Source organism: Hemitrygon akajei, chromosome 6 (genome assembly GCF_048418815.1).
Source record: "Hemitrygon akajei chromosome 6, sHemAka1.3, whole genome shotgun sequence".
Lineage (NCBI taxonomy): Eukaryota > Metazoa > Chordata > Chondrichthyes > Myliobatiformes > Dasyatidae > Hemitrygon > Hemitrygon akajei.
In genome coordinates this window covers 84,425,100-84,453,092 of record NC_133129.1, presented here as the reverse complement: position 1 = coordinate 84,453,092, position 27,993 = coordinate 84,425,100, and the positions used below count along the sequence as shown (strand labels likewise).

General features: G+C 45.5%; 1 protein-coding gene across 1 annotated transcript; it reads left to right on the top strand.

Annotated features, from left to right (window-relative positions):
- The first annotated feature begins 7,776 nt into the window (after nt 1–7,776).
- Nucleotides 7,777–17,872, top strand: LOC140729206 (lysophosphatidic acid receptor 6-like). Its single transcript, XM_073048715.1, has 2 exons — nt 7,777–7,930; nt 12,324–17,872. The coding sequence occupies exon 2, from the start codon at nt 12,468–12,470 to the stop codon at nt 13,581–13,583; it is 1,116 nt and encodes a 371-aa protein (XP_072904816.1). The 5' UTR covers nt 7,777–7,930; nt 12,324–12,467; the 3' UTR covers nt 13,584–17,872.
- Nucleotides 17,873–27,993: the final 10,121 nt, after the last annotated feature.

Here is a 27,993-nt window from a genome sequence, read left to right as displayed (position 1 = left end):
ATTTGAATGAGAAGCCGAATGAGTCCATCTCAGAATTTGCTAGGTTCGCAGATGAATATGCCCTAACCCACAAGACAAAGTTTTCCTCGAATAAAAGTTCCCAGAGAGACCGTGGGAACGATCGAGAAAGTCCGCCGGCTGAGACAGAGGTCCCGCCGGGAGCTAGTGGTAAGGTTGAGGGGGAAAGGCCAGACGGCCAGAGATTTCCAGGCTTGACCTGTTTTAATTGTGGAAAGAGCGGGCATATTGCATCTCGGTGCTTTGCTCCGAGGAAAGAGACAGGAAAAGGGAAAGCAGCAGTCCCTATCAGATGTGCCGTGGTAATCAGTAAATCGACAAGACAGCCCCGGGTAGACAGAGTACGAGAAGGGTCTGAGACTTGTCTGTCACACGGAACCGTGTCTGTGAGGGAGGGAGACACACCAGTTCCCGTACGGATCTGGAGAGACACGGGGGCTGAGCTGTCATTGATCAGCAGTAAGGTACTAGAGTTTGGTCGCAAGGCGAGAATGGTAGCTGTGAAAGGAATAAGTAAAGGGACAGAAATGGTGCCCTTACATAAGGTCATTATGGATTGTGAGCTGGTGTCTGGACCAGTTGAAATAGGGGTGCGATCAGAATTCCCGAGAACTGACGCGGACATCCTTCTTGGTAACGATTTAGCTGGTGGTAAGGTTTGGGCAGCCATGAAGATGACAAGCCGGCTGGTGAGTGCTGCGGCTCCGCCCCTAGATTCCAAGATCCAAGATCTATCCCGCACTCGCAGCATGTCGAGAAAGGCAGCTGAGACAGAGAGCAGTTTAAATCTGGCCAGTTTCAATTTGGCCGAGACGTTTTTACCGACCCTGTACCACAAGGGTTTAGAGGGTGGTAAAACGAAGAGTAGTAAAGTGAAAAAGGGTGAGGGAGAGGAGGTAGATCTTCCCTTAGCGAGGAGAAAGGTTCTAGAGGCAGAAAATAAAGATGAGGAACTGTTAGAGTGGTTAAGAGGTCCAGGTTTGGACATGGATGATCTGTCTGGTTTGGCAGAACTGTTTGAAGAAGTTGAAAATTCTAAAGGTGTTCCCGATAATGAAATGAGGGCAGTCCTAGATGAAAAGGGTGCCCTTGCCTTGAAGAAGTCTGCTGGGTTGGCAGGTGAGGTTGTTTCAGCCCGTGGGGTTGAGTTTACTCCGGAAGGGAGTTGCCCAGAGAGTAACTGGGAGGATCAGGGGAGCTTAGAATTTGAAAGGGGTACGGGTATTGAAAGCCTGGAAGAGGCCAATGTCCCGTTTGAGTGTGTCCAAGATGGGGATGCACGTGGTACTGAACCTAGTAATGGAGCTCAGAAAAAGTCTGAGGTATTTGATTCAGTTGAACGAGACGGCCGTCCTTTTGGGTCAGATAGACTTGGTTCAGTGAAGAAAGGGTTAACCTTGGTAATAGTGGGAAGTGAGAGTTCCCAGGTGTTTGTGCTCGAAGGTGTGTTGAAAGTTAATGCTGAGCTCAAAAATGGGGAGATAAATATTATTATTGAAGGAAACGGGAAATCTGTAGTTCCCAAATCGAATGAAGAAATTTTAAACCCTGCAGATCGCTTACAGATTAAGCCGGGAGATGACGGGGGGGGGGGGGGCCCCCCATGCTATTGTTATTCCAGAATGTGGTGTGAAGAGGCAGAATTTGAAATGCTGCTTGAACAAAGAGTTCGAATTAAAAACCAATAGCCTGAAGGGTCCTGACGAGAGGGCTAGCCACCTGTGTAAAATTAAAGAATTGGGTGGAAATTGTCTAAGTTTGGGACACAGTGTTGATAAAATAACCCCTATGAAAGAGGCGGGCGGGAGTTTACCTTGCCAAATTACCCAAGTTCCCCATGTGGGAACTCACCAGAAAAGAGGCGACAGTTAATGGGGACGCCATTTTTTAATAGCAAAGCCGGTTGTACGGGATTTCGACAAAGCATGTGAATAATAAAGACAACCCCCTGGAAGCCTGCCTGTTAAGTTTGAAAATGACCGAAAGATTAGTATTTACATAAACTTTTGTAGACGCACGTAAGCTAAGATCACAACTCCTTAGTTTTGTCGCTGAGGGGAGGAAATTAAAAAAAATAGGTTATTAAATTGAAGTCTGATTCTACAAGACTTTAGTAAGGTACAAGACATTAAGATATTAAAGGAAGTGACACTGTAATCATTAACTGTTTAGATGCTGAATTGACTGTATAACTGTATTACTCTGTAGTGAAAAGAAAAGCTTTTGTATTGCGTTAGCTTCCACAATCCTGTAAGACTCTGTACTATTTCGTTTTAACCGCTGGTAAAAACGCGTTGAAGAAAGGGGGAGTTATGCCCGCAGCCCCCTCCTTTGTGAGAATCGCATGATCACTATTGGGTTGGGTCAGGGGACCCAGGAAATGAGAGAGAGACGTGCAGAATGCCTCGTTCCCTGGCAATGTAAAGCTACGGGACATGGCCATTGTCTCTTGGAGACACATTTGTGGATTGAGATGCTATGCTACGTGAACGCCCTCAGGCAAAGTGAGCTGGGTGAGAAAGAGATTGCCTCACCCCAACCTGATTGACATCTTCGACCCTGCGAGTCAGGATAAAAGAGGGTCTGTAGGAACAGCCCCTCAGACGCACCAGAAGAAACACTAGCGATCCCGTAATAGTGGGAAGCCATTTGAAGGAGGCCACGTGCGTCCAGTTCCGTTGCTTGGGACTGGTGGCTGGAACCACGGAAAACGGCTTTTAGCTAGCAACGGGGAAATCAACTCCCCCGACTCAAAGGACTGGCATCATAAAAGACCTGGGCAAGTTTAAAACCGTCTCTCTTAAACCCAAAGAGCTGCAGCTTGAATGACAGTGACTTTTATATTTCCATCGGACAATACATTATCCCCTAGACAACGATAGAGCTATTTCTTATTGATTATTATTATACCCGCGCTTTTAGAGTTAGTATTGACGAAGTATATTATCTGTATGTTTGCATTGATATTATTTTGTGTCTTTTTATCAAAAAATACTGTTAAAAAATAGTACCATCAGACTTCAACGGACCTCTCTATCTTTGCTGGTAAGTGACCCAGTTACGGGGTACGTAACACCTGCATTTTGTACTCCATCCACTTCCCCCGCCTTCTTATTCTGGGTTCTGCCCCCTTCCTTTCCAGTCCTGATGTTGGGTCTTGGTCTGAAATGGTGACTGTTTATTCCCCTCCATAAATGCTGCCTGACTTGGTGAGATTCCATAGTATTTTGTGTGTTGCTCCTGTTTTCGGTCAGAGACCTTTCACCACGGCACAAAACTATAAGCTGCTCAATCTCCTGCAGTAGCAAATGGACCGACTGTGCTACTTCTGCCAAGACCATTGTCCGTGTGTGAAGAAAATTATTGATCAGTCAGTGTGTCAAAGTTTATGGGGAGAAGACAGGAGAATGGGGTTGAGAGAGATAATAATTCAGCCATGAAAGAATAGTGGAGCAGACTTGATGGGCCAAATGGCTTAAACTGCTCCTATGTCTAAAGTCTTATGGTCTAAATTCTGTCAGCTGAGTCAATCGGATACATAGAACCTGCTAAACCACTTCTCTTCAGGTTAGCAACAGTCAGGGATTAATTAGAACTAACTGCATATATTTCACCTGACTGGAATGGGTCCAACTTGCTTCCAGGAAACATTGCCGCTGGAGGTTTGAAATCAGTTTCACAGTGGAATGTGACACAGAGCAAATATGCATTGGGTGGATGTGCAGCCCAGTACAGAAACAAATGTAAGTCTGTTCAGAAGGTGGAGCAGACATGGGCATTACCATTTGAAAGGAGTACAAGTTTAAATTGAATGAAAGGAGCCTGACAAGTAAGCAGATGAAAGTAGGGCATTGAGGTACATGATATTGTTGGTTCGACAGTGACGTAGTTTAAGGAATGCAGGACTGACAGCTCAACACTGCAGGGGAATGAACCTTCAGGAAGGACAGGGATTGCACAACAGAGGATGTACCTTAACAGAGGATAACTGCAGGTTATCCCAGAGGAAGCAAAACAGACAACGTGCTGTATGAGCTCAGCAGGTCAGGCAGCATCTGTGAATGGGAATAAACAGTTAATGTTTTGAGCTGTTTGACATTGTGCGACTTGCTCTAGATATCCAACATCTGCACTACCTCTTGTATCTCAGAGGCAGCTCATGGAAGCAGACATTTGCAATGAGAAAATGTACTAAAATTCTAATAGTCAACAGCAGATAGAGAATATGAGGGTAAATCTCACAGAGAAACAAAGCCAGTAGAAATATCAACCTCCCCAATATTAACTTGGACTGCCTTAGTGTGGGCATAGAAGGATGGACTTCTTAAGGTAGATAGTCCTACCAGAGGAACATAAGATGAATAAACTTTAGAGAATGTACCTGGGCAAGCCCAGCCAGCATCCCTGTGAAATTCTTCTGTACACACTCCACTTCCTTTCTATAATGAGGGCAATCAGAATTGCATTCTGTGTGGTTTGAACAATGTTTCATATAGCTGTTACACCACTTCCTTATTCTCCTACTCAACAGCCTTACCATAAAGATGAGTATGCAACTTTACTACCTCATCCAATTGTGTAGCTACTTTCCAGTGAACGGCAGACTTGGACACCAATGTCCCTCTGTACTTCAGAACCGTTGTGTGGAACATTCTAAGCAACCTCACTTCAAGTAAAGAGCACTTCTGTACTAGGTAGAGCAGATTATCTCAATGTTGGTCGGGAAGGCAAATACAATGTTAGCATTCATTTTGAGAAGACTAGAATATAAAAGCAAGGTTGTAATGCTGGGGCCTCATAAGGCATTGATCAGACCACACTTGGAGTATTGTGAGCAGGTTGGGGCCCTTATCTAAGAGAGGAGGTGCTGACTTTGGAGAGGGTCCAGAGGAGGGTCATGAGAATGATTCCAGAAATTAATGTTAGCTTTTGATGACTCTGAGCCTGTACTCACTGAAGTTTAAAGAAACAAGGAGGATCTCACTGAAACCTAACTATTATTGAACAGCCTAATTAGAGTGGATATGAACAGGATGTTTCCTACAGTCAGGGTTTCTAGGGCCAGAGTGGAGAGCCTCAGAAGAAAAGGATATTCCTTTAGAACAGAGATGAGGAGGAATCTCTTTAGCCGTAGGGTGGTGAACCTGTGGAATTCATTGTCACAGACAGCTCTGGAGGCCATGTTATTGGGTACATTTATCAGGTTGAGAGGTTCTTGATTAGTCAAGATGTCTAAATTTATGGGGAAAAGGCAAGTAAATTAGGTTTAGAGAGATAATAAGTCAGCCATGATGGATTGGCAGAGCAGACTCAATGGGCTGAATGGCCTATTTCTGCTCACGTGTCTAAAGGTTTTATAGAAGAAGTGGCTCATTTGAGCTAAGTTGAAGCAGTTGGCGTGAAGCATTCTGACTTGCTAATTTCTGTATCAAGAGACAGTGATCCCACCTGCAAAGTTCCTTCTCACAGCTTCTTACTTAAAGTTGTTTAGAATGCTTTACATAACACTTCTGTTCAGAAGGTGCATATTACTTCATACCTTGGAACTATAGGGTGTGTGGGATGTTCAGGGAGGAGTGGCATCTCTGGCGAAGGGGCTTGGCATGTTCATTCCCAGACAGGTCACTCACCTTTGGTCCCCACCAGACACTCAGCTGTCCGCTGTGGCTTCAAGTACAGAAGACGTCATGGTCAACCACTGCAACCAAGAAAAGCCCCAGTTTGTTACCCGTTCTTCCTATAGTATGTCAGCAAGATCTGGACACGTGGTTTCAGCAGCTCTCTACCAACACTGGGAAGTTCTGAGGAGGAGATGCCTAAAACCTGGTCACCCTCTTTGTGCGTAGGGTCACCCCTCAGCTGTGAATCGAAATCAGCTTTAATATCACTGGCGACAGCAACACATTGCAATAAAAACAGTGAATTACAATAAAAAGTATATATAAAATAAATAAGTGATAAAAAAGAGAGGAGAGGAGAGGTAGTGTTCATGGATTCAGTGTCCATTCAGAAATCTGATGGCAGAGGGAAAGAAGCTGTTCCTGAATCATTGAGTGTGTGTCTTCATGCTCCTGTGCCTCCTCCCTGATGGTAGCAAAGTCAGTAGAGGTCATGTTCCAGGTGAAGATGTACTGAATGCTGGGGAAGTTAGTATCCATGACAGAGCGGGCAGAGTTTACAACTTTCTGCAGCTTTTTCCAAACTTCTGGGTAGTCATCCCATCTTTTCTCCCCAAATGTAGACAAAGGCATCACAGTGGCCTGGCCTGTGTCTTCGCGATAGGTTATGTGAGCTATGGATTTCTCCCTCCCCTAGAGCTGACACTGGGCTGGCTGTATTCATGAGCTCCATCTACATGGGGTAGTGTCATCAAAAAGGAAGCTGAAATAGGCAGACATGAAGGCTTATCTTCTTTTGTACATTAGTGTTTGCCAGTCTTCCTTTATAGTTTTTCATAAAATTTCATTATATTTCTTTTTTATTCCTCTGCAAATGCCTGCAAGAAAGGACTCCCATTCTGTAAAAAGACAAGATGGGATAGAGTTTGTAAAATGTATTAAGGAATATTTCCTTAATCAGTACAAAGAGGTCCCAATGAGAGAGTGTGCAATACTTGATCTGCTATTAAGGCAGGTGACAGAAGTTTGTGTATGGGCTACTTTGTATCTAGTGACCAGAACACTATTGGTTTCACAGCAAATATGGAAAATGATAGGTCTGGTCCTGAGATGGAGTTTAATGCTGATAAGTGTGAGGTGCTACATTTTGGTTGGACTAATCAAAATAAGACATACATGGTAAATGGTAGGGCATTGAGGAATGCAGTAGAACAGAGTGATCTAGGAATAATGGTGCATAGTTCCCTGAAGGTGGAATCTCATGTGGATAGGGTGGTGAAGAAAGCTTTTGGTATGCTGGCCTTTATAAATCAGAGCATTGAGTATAGGAGTTGGGATGTAATGTTAAAATTGTACAAGGCATTGGTAAGGCCGAATTTGGAGTATAGTGTACAGTTCTGGTCACCGAATTATAGGAAAGATGTCAACAAAATAGAGAGAGTACAGAGAAGATTTACTAGAATGTTACCTGGGTTTCAGCACCTAAGTTACAGGGAAAGGTTGAACAAGTTAGGTCTTTATTCTTTGGAGCGTAGAAGGTTGAGGGGGGGACTTGATAGAGGTATTTAAAATTATGAGGGGGATAGATCGAGTTGACGTGGATAGGTTTTTTCCATTGAGAGTAGGGGAGATTCAAACAAGAGGACATGAGTTGAGAGTTAGGGGCCAGAAGTTTAAGGGTAACATGAGGGGAAATTTCTTTACTCAGAGTGGTAGCTGTGTGGAATGAGCTTCCAGTAGAATTGGTAGAGGCAGGTTCAGTATTGTCATTTAAAGTAAAATTGGATAGGTATATGGACAGGAAAGGAGTGGAGGGTTACGGGCTGAGTGCGGGCCAGTGGGACTAGGTGAGAGTAAGCATTCGGCATAGACTAGAAGGGCCAAGATGGCCTGTTTCCGTGCTGTAATTGTTATATGGTTGTATGAGAACTGCTCATTGGTGCAGTCAGCAAACTGAGATGTGAATCAGATTTCACATTTTTATTGCATCAGGTTTATTTGGCTATGCGGCAATCTCTTCCTCAGTGCAATCACGCAGACTCATTAAATCCTACTTCCAGTTAGAGAGGAGAAGAAGGTTTCAAGGGAGGCTGAGGGAATTTACCTAGTTGGGAAATTTACTGAACAGGAAGTATAATATCAGTAACTTCTGTTCATTGAACAGAGCATAACTCAGATGGAGACAGAACACAGCAAAGAGAGGAGTCATTCTAAACGGACGGCAAGAATCGGCAGAGAAAGGCAGATTTCAGAGATTCCACAGCTTCAGTATTTCAGTAACCACTGGACTCTTGGTGAGTGGTATCATCTGTTTCTCAGATTCAGATTCATTTTGTTTTTGGCAGATCCAACAGAGCGAAATAAAATGTCATAGCCACAGAGAACTGCAGCTCAGTAGCAGACCCTTTGGCCCATCTAGTCTGTCCATACTATTATTCTGCATAGTCCCATCGATCTGCATGGTGAATGTGTTGCTGTGTGTAGTACTCACAATGAAGTGATTGCTATGGTTACAACAGTAGCCACACTTCAGAAGCATTGCACTGGCCGTATGGCACTTTGTGACATCCTGAAATGGTGACCAGTGCCAAGGAAATGCCATTCATTATTTCCATCAGCGAAATTATTTCCATCACCATGAGCCAATAGACTGGTCCTGGACTAGTTTCCACTTGGCATTATTTAATTATTTATGGTTTTATATTGCTATATTTCTACACTATTCTTGGTTGGTGCGACTGTAACGAAACCCAATTTCCCTCGGGATCAATGAAGTATGTCTGTCTGTCTGTCTGTCTCTTACATCTGCAGCATCATGGACACTTTCAGTAGGCAGCATCCATCATTAAGGACCCCCATCAACCATGATGTGCTCTCTTCCTATCATTACCATTACAGAGGAGGTAGAGGAGCCTGAAGAAATACAGAGTGTTTCAGGAACAGCTTCTTCCCCTCTGCCATCAGATTTCTGAATAGACAGAGTGACAGAGTGGAGATCCCTCTCTACCAAAGGAGGCATAAGGAGCTCCTGGGCAAGGTGTAGCACCTGCTGAGCATCCCCCAACCACACACCCCTAAAATTCTGGGTCATGTGAAGCCATGGGACCAGGTGGTGAATGGTCATGTGAGCAGATGGTGCAAATCACAAGTCCTGGTTACGCAACCACTGACGCCAGACAGACAATCTCTGAAGAGATTGATAATGACTGTCTTGTAAATGCACTGCCCAGAAGGAGGATATCTTTATATTTGTATTTTTATTTATTATATATATAAAATATAATAAATATAAATTTGTTATAAATTTTGTGACCCCAGCATCAGGTTTAATATCACTGATGTGTCGTAAAATTAGTTGTTTTGGGGCAGCATTACAATACATAAAAATCTATAAATTACAATTAAAATATACAGTATACATAAATACTTTTATGTATTGCACTCTAATGCTGCTGCAAAATTTTATGACATGTTAGTGATATTAAACCTGATGCTGGGGCCACAAAGTACTGCAGATGATGGAATCCGGAGTGAAAAGCACACCTCCGGGGGAACTCAGTGACAAGGCAGCATCTGCAGAGGCAAAAGCATGGTTGACGTTTTGGATTGACAGTCTCCCTCTCTAACTGTTAAATGGCTGTGCAAGAGGAATGAAGAGAGTACGGGGGATCAAACCAGGACAGGATTAATGCAGTGAATGTTAAGGCCCAGGGGAGTGTTGTGGCACAGATGGATCTCGGGGTGAGAGGGTATAAATCACAGCTGGACAGGGTGGGGAAGAAGAAGTCCGACACACTGGCCTTTATCAGTCAGGACACTGAGTACTGGATTTAGGAAGTTATGCTGCAGTTACATGAGGACACTGCTGAGAACGCACTTGGATAATGGTGCACAGTTTTGGCCATCCTGTCACAGGACAGACGTTATTAAAGCTGAAACAATGTAGAACAGATTTACCAGATTGCTGTCTGGATTTAGGGGCCCGAGTTCCAAGGAGAGGTTGCATAGACTGGGACGCTTTTCCCTAGGATGAAGGAAATTGAGAGGGTGACCTGATAGATCATGAGGGGCATAGGAGGGGTGAAAGCGCATATTAATTTTCAGGAAGGAGGCATTGAAAACAAGAGGGGCGTAAGCTTAAGATCAGAGGCGAGAAGTTTAAAAGAGTCATCGGGGGCAGCTTCTTCACTCAAAGGTTGGTGCGTGTATAAGCTGCCAGAAATAGTGGCAGAAGCGGCACATTAACAAACATCTAGATCACGGGTTCCCAACCTTTTTTATTCCACAGGGCCTTACCATTAATCAATAATCTGCCCGCATTTTGCACATAGTTCTCTACATCTTTCTAGATCTACAATTTCCAGTTTGTTGGGAACCCCTGATCTAATTGCACACGGATAGGAAAGGTGTAGAGAACGATGGGCCAATTACAGGCAGATGAGATCAACTCAATGGCAGCAGTCGGCATGGATGGGCCAAGGGCCCTGTGTCCGTGCTCTATGTCAGGCAGACAGGGTGGTGAAGAAGGTACTTGCCTTCATTACTCAGGAAGCTTTTGATGACATGTTACAGCTGACCGCACTTTATGTAGAGTTTTGGTCACTCAGCTATGGGAGGAAGTCATTAAACTGGAAGGGTGCAAAAAATACATAGGCAACGACTTTATGGGGCAGCACGGTAATGTAGTGGTTAGCATGCTATACAGTGCAGGCGGCACAGGTTCAACTCCTGCCGCTGCCTGTAAGGAGTTTGTACGTTCTCCCTGTTTCCTCCCACAGTCCAAAGGCGTACCGTTTAGTAGGTTAATGAGTCATTGTAAACTGTCCCGTGATCAGTCTAGGGTTAAATTGGGGGGTTTCTGGGCAGCGGGGTCTGAAGGGCCGGACAGACCAATTCCATGATGTATCCCAATAAATAACTTACCAGGTTATAAGGTGAATCTGGTTAAGCTAAGACTATTTTGCCTGGACTGAAGGAGGCTAAGGGGTGACCTTATAGATGTTTATAAAATATTGAAGAACAGAGATAAGGGAAATAGTCACAAATTCCACCCCCCCCCCCACCCCCAGGCAGTGGAGTTTAAAACTAGGGAGGTTTCAAAGTGAAAGGTTTTTTTTCCCCACACAGGATAGTAAATATACAGAACAAGCTGTTAAAGGAAATGGTACAAGTAAGATATTTAAAAGATACTTGGACATGGACATAAACAGGAAAGATTTAGAGCAGGGTTCCCAACCTGAGGTCCATGGACCGCTTACTGAATGGTATTGGTCCAGGCGCATGGCATAAAAAGGGTTGGGAACCCCTGGTCTAGAGGAACATGGCACATGGGAATAGCTTCCTTGTGCAACTTGGTCAGCATGGATGAAATGGGCTGAAGGGCCTGTTTCTTGCTGTCAAGCACTGTGGCTATAACTCCACACAATGCTGGTGTTCAGGAAACAGTAAACATTCCCACTCACTCTCACACCTTGTGTATTGTTGACAAAGCTGCAAATAACTGCTACTTACTTAGCAATAATAGGACTTTGACCCCATAGCTTATATATCTGATAACCTACACTTACAAGTCTTGAAATACGGAAGTACCAGAGAGGATTGCCGCAGTGTAAACAACATAAAGCACTACACAGAGCTTTAAGGAAGGGGAGAGAGGTAGAGGGAGAGGAACAATTGAAGGGGAGGGTGGAGTTTATGGAGGGCACAGCAGGATGATGCCAAGTGGGGATCCAGAGGAGGTTGGTGCTGAAGGTCTTGTGGGATCATGGAATCCGCAGGACACAAGTACCCTGTGTTTGAGCTATGGCATCCACCTGCCTGGTCCCATAATCCTGTGAGCATTCAGCACAGAAAATGGCCAGCTGGCCTTCGAGAATCCTCTACCATCTAACCAGATGATTTCTGGTCCCTGTGCAAACATCCGAGAATCTGCGATATAGAAGTGACTACATGTGCACAAAACTTTGGATCGGTTAGGGAAGCAACACAAGGTCAGGATGTTGGAGGGTTGGAGGTGATCTGATAATGGTGTGAGTGTCCCCTGCCTATCCCATTAGTGGAGTATGTCAGCAATGCATGACAGTTCCGACGGATGCTGAGGGAGTTGGAACTAGTGTAAAGGATCACGCTCTGGACGTGCAGTAAGGAGTCGACAGTTCCTCAATACTCAGGAAGAGTTGCCCTCGCTGTCAAGTTGAGAGGGACCATCTCCAGGGCTGCCACACACTTGTTCTGTGCTCCAGAGTAATGAAAGAGCTTCTTCCCTGCAGATTGACTTACCTGTATCATACAATGTCATCTCCAGTTCATTGTCAGATGCACAAGCACATGTTTCAGAGCTGCAAAGAAAATCCTACTTGCAGTAGCATTACAGGGACATGCCCTCCATTCACAAGGGAAAAAAATCAATAAACCATAGTTTCTACACAAAATTTACACAATTTGAACAAACAACTGTTTTGGTGGGTGGGTCCAGGGCAGGGCCACTGTTGGTGGTCTGACCATCTCTCCTTGCAGTGTCCCTTTAGACCATCCCTATGTCCCAGCACCTGCACCAGCTCCCATTTCCTGTAAGATGTCTGTGGGCACATTCAGGGATGGGGGGGGGGGGGGGTCGAGGATCTTTCTGGGAGGAGGAACAAGGTTCACAGGCGAATTAATGGCAGTTCCTTTTTTTCTTGTCTGCAGGACCCCAGACGAGGAAGGTAACTTTTCAAGAGTACTCCAACTGGGGAAGTCCTCCTCGGAACTGAAGCAAACAGAGAGCCAGATAGGGATCATTCATTGAGAGCAGGATATTAACGCTGGTGTACAGTGTACGACTCTGTACAGATGGCTGACATGAGTGTGGGGTCTGACCCCACGGCTACAGAGAGGTTCGGGGTCGAGGGAACGCCGTCCTCTCCATGGGCATTCTTGGGCCTTAACGCCACGGACAGTCAGAACCTCTCAGTCACCGCCAACGCCACGCAAGGCTGCGCAGAGAGCGCCGACTTCCAGTACATCATGTTCCCCGTGGTTTACAGCGTGGTCTTCGTGCTGGGCACCGCCTCCAACTCTGCCGCCCTCTGGTTCTTCCTGCGGGCCAAAGAGAAATTTTCGCCCTCAGACGTCTTCATGGTGAACCTGGCCGTCATCGATTTGATCTTCGCGCTGACCCTGCCCTTCAAGGTGGTCTACCACGCCCTGGGCAATGACTGGATCTTCGGTGAATGGGGCTGCAAGATCACGGGCTCGCTTTTCTTCGCCAACATGTATGGCAGCACCCTCTTCCTCACCTGCACCTGCGTGGACCGCTACATCGCTGTGGTTCACCCGCTGCGCTCCTTGCAGCTCCGCCAGCCCCGCTACCGGCTGCTCGTCTGCGCTCTCATCTGGCTGCTGCTCGTCGCCTGTCTCCTCTACCTCACCCTCAAGGGGCCGCTCACCAGCAAGTTCCCGAACGGCCGGACGGCCTGCCTGGAGAACTTCTCCTCCAGCTCCTGGAACGGCCGCATCTCCAGCATCAGCTTCGTGGCGGCCGTCCTCGGCTTCCTCCTGCCCCTGCTGGTGATCGCCGTGTGCTATCCGCTGATCGCCTGCCGGCTGCTGGAGCCGACCGCCGGCCGCTCCGTGCACATGGTTAAGAAGAGGGCCCTTCGCACAGTGTTGCTGGTTCTCGCCGTCTTCCTGATCTGCTTCGTGCCCTATCATGTGATCCAGGTGCTGCACACCCTCCGCCGCCTAGGGCTATGGTCCAGCTGCCAGTTTATACGCTTCACTTACTCGGCGCGTCGGGTCAGCATGGCCCTGACCAGCATCAACAGCTGCCTGGACCCACTCATCTACTCCCTCAACCGCCACTCCTCCGCCTGCGTCCCGCCATGCTGCCGGCGGCGCTGGAAACTCACCATCAGCCATCGGAGCAAGGATACCACCCAGAGCTGGATCCGTAACCGGACCCATTGACTGCACAAGGTGTTCCCAGTCTGGGCCGTGTCTTCACAGGGTGATCCCAGACCGGGCCGTCTTTGGATAATGGGACAGACAGGCCCGTGTAGGCACAGCGTAATCCCAGACGGGGATGTGTCTGCACAGGGTGATCTCAGATTAAGCTGTGTGTATGGACTCTGTGGCCCAGACTTGCGTTTCCCTTGTCCATTTCTAAGGTCGTTCTATGACGGGGGAGGGAGGAGGTGACCCGTAGTGAGCAGCGAGACTTTGGTTTATAACAAAATCACACACAGCACACATAGAGGAACACAACACACACTCACACACAAAATCACAGGTTTTCTCTCATACAGTCATGTCACACAAGTTCTTCAGGTGCACACACACACACACACAATGTCTGTTTTACAGTCATGCACAGTTGTAAACAGTCTCTCACACACACTCTCTCAAACATATTGACAGAGACAGATATAATCCTGCAGTCTCACACACAATTTTCTCTCACACATATAATCACTCCTACAGTCGCACATACCGTCACAGGCACACAGTCACGCACTGTCTCTCACACTGTTAATCTCACACAGTCACACAGTGATCCTCTCTCTCACGCAGTCTCACAGTCACACACACACCCCACCACAGACTCATGATGACACACAGCATCCCATTCTCAATCACAGACACACCCCACCACAGATTCATGATGACACACAGCATCCCAGTCTCAGTCACAGACACACCATCAAAGACTCAGTGAGACATGCAGTTACACACTGCCTCTCAGTCACACACAATCTGTCTCACACACATGCCATGATACACAAACATGCCTACAGTCACAAGCCGTCTTCCACACAGGCTCTCTCTGCCCTTTTCACACGCTCCACACATGATCTCGGCCTCTGCTGTTGTAGGGAAGTGGTGGGTTGGGAGCTGTTGTGCTTTGAATATGCATAAACTTTCAGTTCACACAGTGTCAACTCTGTGAAAAACACATGTACTGCAATTAATTATAACTCCAGTCACCTTGACCCACAGCTTTGATCTAAAGGGAGCCCTTTCTGGTTGGCAGTCAGCGGTGGCCATTGGTGTTCTGCAGGCGTCCGGCTTCTTTTCATGTGATATGTCAATGGTTTGGGTGACAGAATTCACAGAATTCAGAATTGGATGACAAAACTAAGCTTTGTGGCTTAGCTTGTGGACGATACAGAGATAGGTGGAGGGGCAGGTAGTGTTGAGGAAACAGGGAGTCTGCAGAAGGACTCAGACAGATTAGGAGAATGGGCAAACAAGTCGCAGGCAGAATACAGTGTCGGGAAGTTAATACTCATGCCCTTTGGTAGAAGGAATAAAGGTGTAGACTATCTTCTAAACAGGGAACAAATTCAGAAATCAGAGGGGCAAAGGGACTTGGGAGTTCTAATGGAGGATTCCCTAAAGGTTAACTTGCAGGTAGAGTCAGTGGTAAGGAAGCCAAATGCAATGTTAGCATTCATTTCAAGAGTGACATGGGGCGGCACAGTAGCTTAGTGGTTAGCACAATGCTTTACAGTACCTGTGGGCCCAGGTTCAATTCCCACCACTGCCTGTAAGGATTTTGTATGTCCTCCCTGCGACCGCGTGGGTTTCCTCCGAGTGCTCTGGTTTCCTCCCACAGTCCAAATACGTACTGTTTGGTAGATTAATTGGTCATTGTACATTGTCCTGTGATTAGGCTGGGGTTAAATCAGGGGTTGCTGGGCAGCAAGGCTCAAAGGGCCAGAAGGGCCTATTCCACACCGTATCTCAATCAATCAAAAAATAAATACATAAACACAAGGATATAATACTGAGAATTTATAAGGTACTAGTGAGGCCTCATTTGGAGTATTGTGAGCAGTTTTGGATCCCTTATTTAAGAAAGGATGTCCTAGCATTGCAGACAGTCCAGGGAAGGTTCATGAAAATGATTATGGGAGTGAAAGGGTTAAAGTGAAAGGAACATTTTATGGCTCTGTACTTGTTGGAGCTTGAAACCTATCAAATACTGAAAGGCCTAGAAAGAGTGGACATGGAGAGGATGTTTCCTATAGTGGGTGAATCTAGGACCAGAGGCACAGCCTCAGAATAGCAGGACATCCCTTTAGAACAGAGATGAAGAGGAATTTCTTCAGCTAGATGATGGTGAAACTGAGGAATTCTTTGCCCCAGATGGCTGTGGAGGCCAAGTCATTGTGTATGTTTAAAGCAAAGGTTGATCGGTTCTTTATTAGTCAGGGTGTTAAAGGTTTTGTGAAGAAGTCAGGAGAATGGGGTTGAGAGGGAAAATAAATCAGCCATGATTGAAATACTGCCTGACATAGAAAACCTACAGCACAATACAGGTCCTTCGGCCCACAAAGTTGTTCAGAACACGTCTCTACCTTAGAAAAATAGAGGGCTATAGGTAAACCTAGTAATTTCTAAGCTCCACGTACCTATCCAAAAGTCTCTTAAAAGACTCTATCGTATCCGCCTCCACCACCGTTGCCGGCAGCCCATTCCACGCACTCACCACTCTGAGTAAGAAACTTACCAGCTGAGTTCCTCCAGAATTTTGTGTGTATTGCAATGGTTTGAAATTGTTAAATGTTTCAAGCTTCAGCTGAGCTGTTGTTGAGCAATCGGTGATCTGTAATTCACAAACACAGCTGCAGAATAATGTGTCCATCAGAGACCGAGGGACCACTTACTCACTGCTCACGTGCCTTCCCACCAGACATCACATCTCCAGCTTCCTGGCGTGAAGATTTGCTCATTGTGACTCAGCAAGAGGAAATCTAATGACAGGATACCATAACCATTGCAGAAATACAAACCAGCAAGGGCAAAGCTCACAATTTCTACCAAAGGTCCTTTGAGACTGGATCATTCTTGCACACCCTGTTTACACCCCCCCCCCCCCGTTACATTGAGTACAAAGTGTGTGAGTGTGTATAGTTGTGCACATGTGAGTGCCTGTGTGCATGCAAGTGTGTGTATGTGGAATGTGTGTGTGCATTTGCTGAGAGTGGTTCCTTGTGTATGTGTGTGTGAGTGTGTTTGAACTGATAATGGCCATTCATACAGGGTGAATGTTAATGAGGATGAGCACACACACACTCATTTCCAGACACAGCCACACCCAGGACATCTCCCCAGGCTGCAGATCAGAAAGAAAAGCACTCACTACCACAACTACCACATTCCCAGACTCACAGGCCATCTCACGTATGTGTGCAACATTCCGACTTGCACTCTCCTTCACACTCACAGTCTTTCACACACCAATACACACTCATTCACACACTCTCACTGACAGTCACATACATTTAGATTTACACATGTATGCATACAACACAATTATGTGCTTATTCACACTCACACATATTTACACACAGGTCACACACACAAAGAGACACAGGCACGCATACAGAGACACGCACACTTCACTTTATATTTAGATAGATAGATAGATAGATAGATAGATACTTTATTTTTTCCAATGTCCCATACACTTGTTGTAGCAAAAACTCATTACATACAATACTTAACTCAGTAATAATATGATATGCATCTAAATCACTAACTCAAAAAGCATTAATAATAGCTTTAAAAAAAGTTCTTAAGTCCTGGCAGTTGAATTGTAAAGCCTAATGGCATTGGGGAGTATTGACCTCTTCATCCTGTCTGAGGAGCATTGCATCGACAGTAACCTGTCGCTGAAACTGCTTCTCTGTCTCTGGATGGTGCTATGTAGAGGATGTTCAGGGTTTTCCATAATTGACCGTAGCCTACCCAGCGCCCTTCGCTCAGCTACCGATGTTAAACTCTCCAGTACTTTGCCCACTTTAGACACTTGCAGACTTTAAAATTCAAAGCTCAAAATATATTTATCAAAGTATGTTGACAGTATTCAAACTTAAAAATCGTCTACTTTGCAGGCAGCCACAACAAAATATCACCTACTTAAAGAAAAATCCACACAACAGAGACCGAATGTGTGGGAGAAAGAACAAAACCTGCAAATGAGTAAAAAAATAAGCAAATAACACAGAACATGAACCACAGAGTCTACAAATGAGTGAAGGAGTCAGTTCTGCACTGTGCTAGTGGTTGCAGGCCACTGTTGTGTATTAAATATTTCAGTCGTATTTGGGTAATATCGTAAATATATTATCTGATTAAGCATTGTGGTTTGCTTAAATATTTCAATATGGGTTATATGCAAAAATAAGCAATTTGCACATGTCATGATGTTACTGCATAATGCATGCACCCTCACTTAAAGTAAAACTAAGTTAGACTCGCATTTTGGACTCCTGTCTTTTTCTTTTAATTACTTTAAGGTGTTGGAGTTACAAAACATAACAGTGGTGATGAGGTATTTTTAAAACAAACCTGAGACAACAAACTACCTGTTGAAGGACAGTGAGACATTCAAGTTTAAAAGAGCCAGTGATATGGTTGTATTAAAAAAAAGGAACAGCAAAACAGTTGAGTTTTTTTTAAAAAAAAGCACAAAGCATGTTCTTTGGAAGGGAAGATAAGATCAAGTTTTTTTTTAAAAAGCAGAAAATGGAAGAATTCATGGGTTCATGGGGAGTACAGTACTAGGTGATAATAATTGTAAAGGAAGGCAGGGATAGCTGGCTACATTAGAAAGATTGACACATTGACACATTCTACTACACAACAGATAACTGGAATATGTATACTGAGCTAATTGCGCAGTATTTTAAAGCAAAACAAATAGCCAATGGGAAGCAAGTACCGATGCTGAGTGCATTGGGTTTAAAGGCATACAGTTTGCTACGAAGTTTAACTGCTCCAACCAAACTGGATCCAACAGACTTTGCCGATATTGTGAAAGTATCACTTAGAACCAAAACCATTGTTGTTTGCAGAACACTTTAGGTTTCATAAGTTGAAGCAAAAGGAAGGGGAGTCCATTTCAGCTTGCATGACTGAATTGAAGAGATTGTTTGAGCATTTTCAGTTCAATGATGGACTTGATGATACCTTCAGAGATGTTTTGAATTGTAGAATCTTAAGAGAAAGCATTCAAAAATGGCCCCTAACTGAAGCACAATTCACATTGAAAAGAGCAGTTGAAATAGCTGTATCAATGAGAACAGCAGACAGAGGTGCAATTGAGCTGCAGTCAGGAATGAAAGTGAGCATGAATAAAATTTCGACATCTAAGCAGAAGGTACCTGGCCAAACAATTTGTGGCAGGGGCTCCCATACATCAGACCAATGCAGGTTCAAAGGTGAAACTTGCGGAAAATGCAACAAAGTGGGATGCATACAAAGAGTATGTCAGGCAGACAAAATAAATGGACTGCCCAATGAAGAGAAAAAAAAGATAAAAAGACAAACTGCAATTTCAAAAAGAGCATTGTTGGTGAAAATCCTGTTGGTGATGAAAGTGTCGCAGGACTGAGTAGCCTTGAGATTTACTATGTGAAAACTAACAATGGACAAGCAATATGGCTTACACCAGAAGTGAATGGCAAATTAATTAAAATGGAATTGAAGACTGACTCAGCTGTTTCAGTCTTCCCACAAAATAAGTTTGAACCACATTTCAAAAATACTGAACTGAAGCCTGTAGATATCCAAAAACCTATAACTGGAGTAAAGATAACTCCTGTAGGAATGACTTTTGTGACAGTGAAATACAACAACTAACAAGCCATGTTGGTCTTGCATGTGGTAAAAACAGGAGGCGCAGCATTGTGGGGTTGTGAGTGGCTGAGAGAACGACAACATGCTTGGAGATATATCCACCATTTGCATGCCACACCCCCTGCAACAGAGTCAACTGAAGGTGAATTATGAAAGGTATTGGATGATGCCACATCTGTCCCCATGCTGTGCACCATGAACCGTTGCCCAACAGAGGGCAAACACGTGTTGGTGCCAGCCTCGGTGCCTCCAGTTGGAAAGCATTAGGAACCAAGGAAGGAGCGTGCTGCTCAGAGGGATCATCAAAACGATGACAACAGTGGCCCTACCAGAACAGTTTTTGTAGGCAACATGTCTGAGAGAGCTTCTGATACATTAATCAGACAGTTACTTGCAAAAAGTGGTTTGGTTTTAAGCTGGAAGAGAGCTTCAGGAAAGTTGCAAACAGTCAGCTTTTCTGAGTATCAAAAGCCAAACTCTACTCTGCATACATTAGGTTATTGGTTGAATATCAAGTGTGAGACAAAAGTGAATGCAAAGACCAAAGCCCAGCTGGATGAATGGAAGGCCAAAAAGAATGAAGTCAATGCGAAAATAGAGAATTCTTCAGATGTTGCGGATGAGGAAACTAGGAGAGATCAGATTGTAAAGGGAGCAATAGATGGATTAATAAGAGAACACTCCAGTGAACTAAATGAACCTTGCCAAGATCAAGATGCTTATCACATCCTAGAAAGAAGGAATAAGTCTCACCTGTCAGGCAGAGTAACCACCCTTGTCAGGAAAGACTTCCCCCCACAAGTGTAAGAACCCCCCACAGTGATTAAAATGTTTAGACCTGAATGGAACAATTTAAAATTTATGATGCTGTGGATGTCTATATAGTAGCTGTATTATAAATAGATTATAAATAAATATACTGTTTATATATATTGTATATGCCTGTGTGTGTATAAGTTGAGATGAATTCTGTATTGATTTGAGCTGCTAAACAAAGATTCAAAATACTTATTATAAAAGTATGCATGCAGTATACAACCCTGAGATTCGTTTTCCCACAGACAGCCACAAAATAAAGAAACATCATGGAACCCGTCCAAAGGAAAACATCAAACACCCAACACGCAATAAAGGAACAAATCACACAAACGGCAAACACGAGCGAAAACCACATCAAACCACAGAGTCATTGAAACAGTCCAGGAATGTTCAGTTCAATACAGCAGGCAGCAATGTTGTGTACTTAAAATTTCAGTAGCATTTCTTGCTCGATTAAATAATTCGTCAAAGGTTATATGTAAAAACAAATGAATTTGCATATGTCATGACGCCACCACATGATGTGTGCTCGTCTCCTAAAGCAAGGATAAATGATGACCCGTTCTCCAGGGCGCCGTCTTTTCCTCTAAATTAGTTTTTTTACATTTTGAAGTTATAAAACATAACAGCCACAGATTTAGATCAGCGCCCTTATCAAATCACACAAATAGTCAAGAAGGTCAACAAAAACACATGGGACATGAACTGCAGAGTGTCCGAAAGTTAATCCACAGCAGCAGAGGCCAGTGAAACCTGTTCAGGAGCCTGATGGCTGCGGGTCAATGACTGCTCCTGCACCTGGCAGCGTGGGACCTAAGACCCCTGCACCTTTCACCCAATGGCAACAAGAGAAGGGAGGGACACTGGCAGATGCCGCTGCACACTCGCTCGTTTTTCACTCTCATCACAATCAGGTTTAATATCACCAGCACACATTGTGAAATTTCTTAACTTTGTGGCAGCAGCACAATTCATATAGAAAAAATAAATTAATTAATGACAATAGGTACATATATATGTACATTAAATAGTTAAATTAAACAGAGTCGTGCAAACACAGAAATAATTTTAAAAAGCGAGTTAGTGTTTATTGGTTCACTCTCCATTTAGAAATCGTATGGCAGAGGGGTTTGGAGTTGTCGCTGAATCATTGAGTGTGTGCTTTCAGCCTTCTGTACCTCCTCCCTGATGCTAACAATGAGCAGAGGGCATGGCTGAGGTGATAGGGTTCCTTAATGATGGATTGCACCTTTCTGAGGCACCACTCCTTGAAGATGCCTTGGATACTATGGAGGCTGGTACCCATGATGGAGCTGACTAATTTTACAACTTTCTTTCCATCTTGTGTAGTAGGCCCTTCCCTCCCCCATACCAGACAGTGATGCAACCTGTCAGAATGCTCTCCACAGTACATCTGAGAACGTTTTTGAGCATTTTCAAAGACAACCCAAATCTCCTCAAACTCCTAATGAAATATAGTTGCTGTCTTGCCTTCTTTATAGCTGCATCAATATGTTTGGACCAGGTTAGATCTTCAGAGACGTTGAGACCCAGGAACTTGAAGCTGCTCACTCTCTCCACTTCTGATCCCTCTATGAGGACTGGTGTGTCTTTCCTTATCTTACCCTTTCTGAAGTCCACAATCCGATCTTTGGTCTTACTGACATTGATTGCAAGGTTGTTGCTGCAACACCACTATATCTCACTCCTATACACCCTCTCATCACTATCTGAGACCCTGCCAACAATGGTTGTATCATCAGCAAATTTATAGATGGCGTTTGAGCTATACCTAGCCACACCGTCATGGGTATAAAGAGAGTAGAGTTGTGGGCTAAGAACACATCAGTGTTGATCATCAGTGAGGAGGAAGTGTTATTACCAATCCATTCTTCATCCTCAACAATATTAATCTGCTTGATTTTAAATTAGCGTGGTGTAACAAAGCCGACCACGAGTCTGTGTTCTGCCATCTGCAATGGGTCAACCACACCCCTCCCCCGGCAGCTGCCTTACATGCACGCTCCGCTCTCATCCTTGCCAAATCCCTCAGGAGAGCGAAAAAGTGCCAGATCATTTAGCCGGCCCAAAAATACATCTTTAGAAAGGAAATTACAGGCGGCAATGGATCGCAGTCCAAAAGTATATTTAGTAAAAGAAGGGTATCCGGAACTTTTAAAGAGAATCCTAATGGCTTCTACAGATGTGTGAAGAGCCAAAGGATTACAATGGACGAAATTGGTACTCTGGTATATCAGAATGGTAAATCCATACATAATGTTGGCACGAGGCCTAGTGGATAAGGCATCGGTCTAGTGATCTGAAGGTCACTGGTTCGAGCCTCAGCTGAGGCAGTGTGTTTGTGTCCTTGAGCAAGGCACTTAACAACACATTGCTCTGCGACGACACCGGTGCCAACCTACTTGGGTCCTAGTGCCCTTCCCTTGGACAACGTCGGTGGTGTGGAGAGGGGAAGACTTGCAGCTTGGGCAACTGTGGGTCACCCTGCCCTGGAAGCCTTCCAAAGTGCAAATCCATGGTCTCATGAGACTAACGGATGCCAATTATAAATCCATACATGGAGCCAGAACAGATGGGGGAGATCTTCAATACATCTGTATTTACAGATCTGTATTTCTACAAAGAAGTGAGGCAGAGCAGCAGCAAGGTCATGGACCCTACACAGACTACAGAGGAGGAGGAGGATGTGCTTCCTGTCTTGAGGCAGATTAGGGTGGCTGCATCCCCGGGGCCTAACAATACCTCAGATGCCTCAGATCCTGTGGAAGGCAAGTGCAGAAATGGTTGGGACCCCAGCAGAGATATTCAAATTATCCTTAGTGACATGTGGGGTACCGGAGGACTGGTGGACAGATAATGTTCCGTAGTTTAAGAATTACTCCAAGGTATTACCAGGTATTTATAGGCCAGTGAGTCTGACATCAGGAGAGTTATAGAGAAGTACAGCATAGAAATAGGTCCTTTGGTCCATTTAGTTCATGCTAAAACCATTTAAACTGCCTGCTCACATTAACCTGAACCCTAGGACCACAGCCCTCCTATGGGTAACAATGAGAAAAAGAGAAGGAAGCATCTATCATTATCAATAACGCAGAAAGTGGAGTTATTGCAGAAGCTATCGACTTAAAAGCTGAAATCAAGCATGCGCATTCCACACTCTCTTGTCCCTCTGAGTGAAGTTTCCCATCATGCTTCTCTTAAACTTCTCACTTTTCACCTTTAACCATGATTGTCATCCCACCCAACCTCAGTGAAAAAGCCTGCTTCCATTTACCTAATCTATACCCCTGTGGTAAACTATGTATACCTGTCTGGACACACCCCTCTGCCGACTGCTCCTGTGGCTCCTCCCACAGACCCCTGTATAAAGGCGATTGGAGGCACTGCTCCCCCCTCAGTCTCCAAGATGTTGTGGTCTCTTTTGCTGCTAATAAAAGCTTATCGTTCGCCTCCCATCTCCGAGAGTTATTGATGGTGCATCAATTTTATTAGTAGCAATTTTAAAACATGGAGAGCATTTTACGACCAGACCAATTGGATCTCGACCCTCAATCCCAGGAAGCCGGCGACGCTTTCGAACTCTGGCTAGCATGCTTCGAATCATACCTGGAGGAGATTCATGTGACCGACCCTGCCACAAAGCGCAGGGTTCTCCTCTCCAGAGTCAGTGCAAGGGTCTACTCCATGATCAGAGACCAAACGGACTACCAGGGTGCGATGGATGCCCTCAAAAGACAATACTGGCGGCCGGTGAACACAGTCTATGCAAGACATTGCTTAGTGACACGGCGGCAGGGGCCAGAGAGTCGAGCGCTGAGTTTGTCCGGGCCCTACAGACACTCGTGGACGCTGCAGACCCCACAACCTGCCGGCGAATCAACCTCGGCTGATGCCAGTCGCGAGTCCGTGAAGTCCCTGCAACCCGCCGGTGAGTCGACCACAGCTGCTGCCAGTCGCAAGTCCACGCAGTGTTACTTCTGCGGACTCGAAAAGCACCCCCGAAAACGCTGCCCGGCCCGAGAAGCTACCTGCTCCAGCTGCGGCAAGAAGGCCCGCCCCCTGGTCAAGTCTACTACATTTCCTCTCTCTGTCGAGGCCTGTGTGGCCTTCAGCCGCATTAAAGGGGACATTGCCAAAGCAACGATGCATGCGGTGGACGAGACCATCCCCTTCCAAGTAGAGAGTGACACCTCTGACTTTGCGCTGGCTGCTACCCTCAATCAGGCAGGCAGGCCAGTAGCATGCTTTTCTCGTACCCTTCAAGGCTCTGAACTTCGGCACTCCGCGGTGGAGAAAGAAGCCCAGGCCATAGTGGAAGCTATTAGGCACTGGAGGCACTATCTCGCCAGCAAAAGGTTCACCTTGCTGACCGACCAGCACTCGGTTGCATTCATGTTTAGCAACCAACAGTGGGGCAAAATCAAAAATGATAAAATTTTCTGGTGGAGAATAGAACTCTCCACCTACAACTATGACATCCTGTACCGGCCTGGAAGGCTCAGTGAGCCCCCTGATGCCCTACCCTGGGGAGCATGTGCCAGCGCACAGCTCGACCAGCTATACACCCTCCATGCAGATCTTTGCCACCCAGCAGTCACCCGCCTTTACCATTTCGTGAAAGTCCGGAACCTGCCTTACTCCCTTGAGGAAATCAGGACGATGACCAGGGACTGCCAAGTCTGTGCTGAGTGCAAACCGCACTTCTACCATCCTGAAAAGGCACAACTTATCAAGGCCACCCGCCCCTTTGAGCGACTGAGTGTTGACTTTAAGGGCCCCCTTCCCTCCACCGACCGCAAGGTCTACTTTCTCAACATAATCGACGAGTACTTGCAGTTCCCCTTTGCCATCCCCTGCCCCGACACCACTGCCACGTCCGTCATAAAAGCCCTGCGCCAGCTCTTCACTCTGTTCGGATATCCCTGCTATATCCACAGTGATAGAGGGTCCTCGTTTATGAGTGACGGGCTGCGCCAGTACCTGCTGGCTAGGGGTATTGCTACTAGTAGGACCACAAGCTATAATCCCCAGGGGAAATGGACAGGTGGAGAGGGAGAATGCCACAGTGTGGAAGGCCACACTCTTAGCCCTTAGATCAAAGGGACTGCCGGTCTCTTGCTGGCAGGAGGTCCTCCCCGAGGCACTCCACTCTATCCGCTCCCTGTTATGCACGTCCACCAATGCCACCCCTCATGAGCGACTCTTTTCTTTTCCCAGGAAATCTGCCACTGGGACCACCCTACCGGCTTGGCTGACGTCCCCAGGGCCAGTGCTGCTCCGGAAACATGCGAGGAGCAATAAATACTCCCCGATGGTCGAGAGGGTTCACCTTCTACATGCGAACCCCCAGTATGCCTACGTGGTCTTACCGGATGGGTGGGAGGACACGGTCTCCGTCCGCGACCTGGCGCCCGCAGGAGCACCAGACCCCTACCCCGAACACTCCACGGTGACTATGAACCCCATACCCACCAATGTATATACCCACGAGACACCGCGCACACCAAGCCCTACACAGACTCCTCACAACACTCTCATACCGGGTGCTACGCACATGCATGAGGGATTACTGACGCTGAGCCAGCACAACCACCGTCTCCAGTGCAATCACCACCGGCACCTGTGCAATCACAGCCGGTGCTACGTAGATCGCAGCGACAGACTCGACCGCCTGATAGACTTAACCTGTAAATATACTTGTAAGAAACTTTGCCCCGTGGGGACTCTCTTCTAAAACAAAGGGGGGGGTGAATGTGGTGAACTACATATACCTGTCTGGACACGCCCCTCTGCTGACTGCTCCTGTGGCTCCTCCCACAGACCCCTGTATAGAGGCGATTGGAGGCACTGCTCCTCCCTCAGTTTCCAAGAAGTTGTGGTCTCTTTTGCTGCTAATAAAAGCCTATCATTTGCCTCCTGTCTCCGAGAGTTATTGATGGTGCATCAACCCCTCATAATTTTGAATACCTCTGTCAAATCTCCTCTCAGTCTTCTACGTTCTAAAGAATACAGTCCTAACTTATTCAATCATTCCTTGTAACTCAAGCCCTCCAGACCCAGCAAAGTCCTTGTAAGCTTTCTCTGTACTCTTTCAACCTTGTTTACATTTTTCCTGTAGTAGGTAGGTGATCAAAATTGCATATAGTACCCTAAATTAGGCCTTACCAATGTCTCATACAACTTCAACATAACATCCCATCTCTGTACTCAATACTTTGATCTATGAAGGCCAAAGTGCCAATAGCTTTCTTTATAACCCTATCTACCTGTGGTGCCACTTCCTGCAAATTCTGTATTCCCAGATCCCTTTGTTCTACCACTCTTCAGTGCTCTACTGCTCACTGTGTAAGACCTATGCTGGTCGGTCCTACCAAAGTGCAAAACCTCACTTTGTCTGCAATAAATTCCATCTGTCATTTTCAGCCCATTTTTCCGGCTGATGCAGATCCCTCTACACGCCATGCTAGCCTTACTTGCTGTCCACTACACCCCCGATCTTGGTGTAATCATTAAACCTTCTGATCCAGTTAACCACATTATCATCCAGATCACTGATATCTGTACACTACAAAGGAACCAGCACTGATCCCTGCAGCACACCACTTGTCACACACTTCCAATCAGAGAGGCAACCCTCTACTACCACTCTCTGGTTTCTCGCACAAAGCCAATGCCTTATCCACTCCAGTTTATTACATCATCTTGAATGCCAAGCAACTGAACTGTCTTAACTAAACTGTCCCATGCAAGATCTTGTTAAATGCCTTGCTAAAGTCCATATAGACAACATCCATGCCTTGTCTTCAAAACACTTGTAACTTCCTCAAAAAAATCTATAAGATTTGTTAGACATGACCTACTATGCACAAAGCCATGCTGACTATCCTTAATCAGTCCCTGTCTATCCAATTACTCATATATTCGGTCCCTTAGAATACCTTCTTATAACTTTCCCACTACTGATGTCAGAATGACCAGTTTATAATTTCCTGGCTTATGTTTAGAGCCTTTTTTTTAAACAGCAGAACAATATCCATGGGGATGAATAAAGTATCTATCTATCTATCTATTAGCCATTCTCCAATCCTTTGATATCTCACCTGTGGCTAAGGATGATTAAACATCTCTGATGGAGCCTCTGCAATTTCTGCACTTGCTGGATGTGAGTGATGTACAGTTCACCTCCGAGGCACCATCAATAAAGCTGACTCATACAGCTTCTCTGATGGAAAACATCAAATACTCTTGTTTCAGTCTGCTACAACTGAGAACCACGGCTGCATCTAAGGTCTGTACAGTTAGTAACAATTTATCACTGCTCAAAATGAACAGAAATAGGTCAGCTTCTGGCCAGCGTGTTGCCCCTCTAAGACAGCAGTGGAAGAGATGTTGTCATGCTGGGCTAAAGAATGTTTAAGAAAACGAGGCTTTTGACTCCCGATACAGGTCCACAATCCCCTATCCGAAATTCTGAAATCCAAAACGTTCTGAAAACCGAAGATTTTTTCGCCAACAGCTGACGTCACTCAGGTGTGACGTGGCAGCACTAGCAGAAGCTGCCAGACGTCAGTTGTGGCTCAGCGCTCATACTGGTTACACGTGCATTTGCTGTTCGCTGATATTTTGTGTTCACTGTTGACTTCGTGTTTAATTTCACTGTGAAAATGTCAAAAAGAGCTGCCTATGGGTAACAATGAGAAAAAGAGAAGGAAGCATCTATCATTATCAATAACGCAGAAAGTGGAGTTATTGAAGAAGCTTGATTGTGGTGTGTATAAACAAGCTGGATGAACACAGCAGGTTGGGCAGCATCCGTTGAAAGGAGCAGTCAATGGATGCTGCCCGACCTGCTGAGTTCATCCAGCTTGTTTGTATGTGTTGATTTGACCAC

Excerpts from the sequence above, each read along its gene's own strand:
- LOC140729206 (XM_073048715.1), top strand. The coding sequence starts at position 12,468 with ATGGCTGACATGAGTGTGGGGTCTGACCCCACGGCTACAGAGAGGTTC.